Below are 2857 nucleotides of genomic sequence, written 5' to 3'. Positions count from 1 at the left end.
TTTTTTTTTTTTTTAAAGAGTCTCTGAGAGTCAGAATCAACCCAATGGCAGTGGTTTGGTTGGCGGGTAGGTAAGCATCGTCATCCAGGGAAACAGCAGCTTGGAAATCAAATAACTTTTCGCCTTTGGACAAACCTGCTGCTAAAGACCTCTTCAAAGTTTTAAAAAGCAAAGATGTCCCTTTGATGACTAGGTGTGCCTTGGTAAATTTGATTGTGTCCTATGCATAAGTTGGATTATGTAAGACAGAAGAGTGGATGCATTTGAAATGTGCTGACAAAGAAGACTGAGCAAGCAAACTGGTCTTCGAAGAAATGCAACCAGAATGTTCCTTAGAAATGAGGATGGCAAGAATTCCACTTGCTTATTCTGGAGTTGTCATCCTGGAAGACTGACCCCCATCAAAAGGGCACACCAAGTTTGATAATGTGGACGGACCAACAGAAACAAAGGAAGTGCCTATTGAGATGGAGTAACACAAAAGCCACAGTGATAGATGCAAACCAAAATGGCATGTGGTCACAAAAATGGTACAAGTCCTGGCCGTGTTCGGTGCTATTCAACAGGAGGGTGCTGTAAGTTGGAGCTGACACGACAGCAACGACCAACAACCAGCACTTCTGGGCATACAGATTTTGAAGCAGTTCTTTAAACTTGAAATATTTAAAATATATCATATTGATTTACACCGAAATACAAACTAATGGGACAGAATCATGTAATGCTTACTTCTCTTCATTAATATTTAAGAGTTTAAATATGGATAAAGCTGAACGTTAAGAGAAAGGCTTGATTAGGAAGTCATGGTGTCAAAGTTCACAGATTACGGTATATACTCGTGTATAAGCCAAGTTTTTCAGCATATTTTTAAATGCAATTTTTTGGGTAAAATTAGGTGCCTTGGCTGATTTTCAGGTAGGCTTATACTCGATTATATACAGTAATTGTCATTCAGTTCTGGGGTTCTATTTTGATTAGTGAGTTCTGTTTAAGTAAAACATCTTACTATAACTGTAATAACATTTATTTTACAATGACAGATGTGAAGCATAACATGAATGAGATGAAACTGCATATACTTCTGTATGCAATCAGAAATGAAATTGATGGGGAATAAACTATAATGTCTGCTTTTTTTATTTTGGAGTAAGTCGAGTTTTTTCATTTTTAAATGTTTTCTGTAATTTTGGGATGTGCATTACTTTTATGATTAAAAAAAGTATACTATCTGATAAAGTAAATGAATTGTGAATATAGTTCTGCCTTAATCTAGATACAAACTACAAGTGTGCTTTAAGCATTTGTGTAGCGTGTGTGAGTGGTAATCTAATACAGGGACTTTTAAAAAAATACCTCAATGGATATCTTTAAATAGTACAAGTTTCTACATGTATCATTTCTGTTTATTTTTAGATGCCAGAATTCCAGAAAAGTTCTGTTCACATCAAGAACCTTACAAGAGTAGAAGAAATTATCTGTGGTCTTATGAAAGGAGGAGCTGCTAAACTTCAGGTGAATAATTTATCAAGAAGCAATATTCAAGTTGGCTTACTCATGCCATACTTTATTAAAACCTCAGTAACATGAGTTTAGGTGAGCAAACTTTGCCTATCCTTTAGGGCAGCGGTTCTCAACCTTTGGGTCACAATCTTTTTGGGGGTCAAAAGACCCTTTCACAGGGGTCAACCAATTCATAACAGTAGCAAAATTACAATTATGAAATAGCAACGAAAATAATTTTATGGTTGGGGGTCACCACAACGTGAGGAACTGTATTAAAGGGTTGCGGCACTAGGAAGGTTGAGAACCACTGCTTTAGGGGGAACCTAAATCTCAGGATATACTTAGAATTTGTTCTATACAAAAATAATTTCTTTTAGAAGGATCAGCACAAGGCTGGTCCCAATAAGATGGACGTTAAGTGTGTCCCAAATGACTTAACTTTTCCAAAATTCTATACCTGTTCATCATCACTCATATCAACCACCACTTCTTCCATTAGTATTCTCCTTCATATCCCAGAGGTCTGCAGTTTGGTGTGACATCTCACAGAACTCCTGAACCATCAAGAAAATGCTCATAGTTGTGGTGCCTGGCAAGTTGCAAATCCATAGTTCAGCGGTCAGTTTAAAGGATTTGCCTCTCGTGCCAAGGTTGGCCCAGCAAAGGCACAGATTAATACTGGAGTCACCAACATGGCTCTCTGAGTCCTGAGCCAGGAACCCATTTAGGGTAGTAATTGGTGTCTGCGTAATTGATATTCGTTGGGATAATTCAGCACTATCTTTTTTACATGCTCAGTCCAGAAAGAGAGATTCACAAAGATGGCACCTTGTCCCATATCCAAGGCTTTGATGGAGGTTTAGTTTTTGCCTTTTGACATCCAAAGGTTAGGTAGAGGACACACTGATCACTTCTGCACATATTTGGTGGGGTCAGGTCTTGTCTCAACCAGGTCTGTAACCTCAGCCTCCTGCTTACTTAAGCCGGAAGCTGGTGTTTTGTCTTTAAGAGAACAACTTAGATCAGGAAGTTAGTTTTAACCTAGATATCAAAGGTGACTGCTAAATATGCAGACAACACCCAAGGAAGTGAAGGGTGGCAGCTTGAGTCACATCCTGCCTAGTAACACAGGGATTCAAGATCTGTCCCACACTAATCCTGCATCATTAGCATACCAGAAAACTCCCACCCAAACAGGACTATAACCACAGGTAAAGAAGCTAGCATTTACAGTACATCCCCAAATGGAGACTTATAGCTAGAAGAGGAGCCTTCATGATGTTTTTGGATAAGCATTGGACTGCTAAATGCAAGATCCGCTGTTCAAACCCACCAGACATTCCAAGGGAGAAAG

At 38.7% G+C, this 2857-nt stretch overlaps 1 protein-coding gene across 1 annotated transcript in view; it reads left to right on the top strand.

Annotated features, from left to right (window-relative positions):
- Positions 1-2857, top strand: part of NT5C3A (5'-nucleotidase, cytosolic IIIA) — a 68058-nt gene that overhangs the window by 51827 nt on the left and 13374 nt on the right. Inside the window, exon 2 of the mRNA XM_045288668.1 lies at positions 1414-1512. Within this exon, the coding sequence (XP_045144603.1) occupies positions 1414-1512 (99 nt within the window). The remainder of the gene's footprint in view (positions 1-1413; positions 1513-2857) is intronic.

Source organism: Echinops telfairi, unplaced genomic scaffold, assembly GCF_000313985.2.
Source record: "Echinops telfairi isolate 266 unplaced genomic scaffold, ASM31398v2 ScPeMD7_23;HRSCAF=83, whole genome shotgun sequence".
NCBI lineage: Eukaryota > Metazoa > Chordata > Mammalia > Afrosoricida > Tenrecidae > Echinops > Echinops telfairi.
The sequence above is the reverse complement of the archived record's forward strand: the minus strand, read 5'-3'. Positions and strand labels throughout refer to the sequence as shown.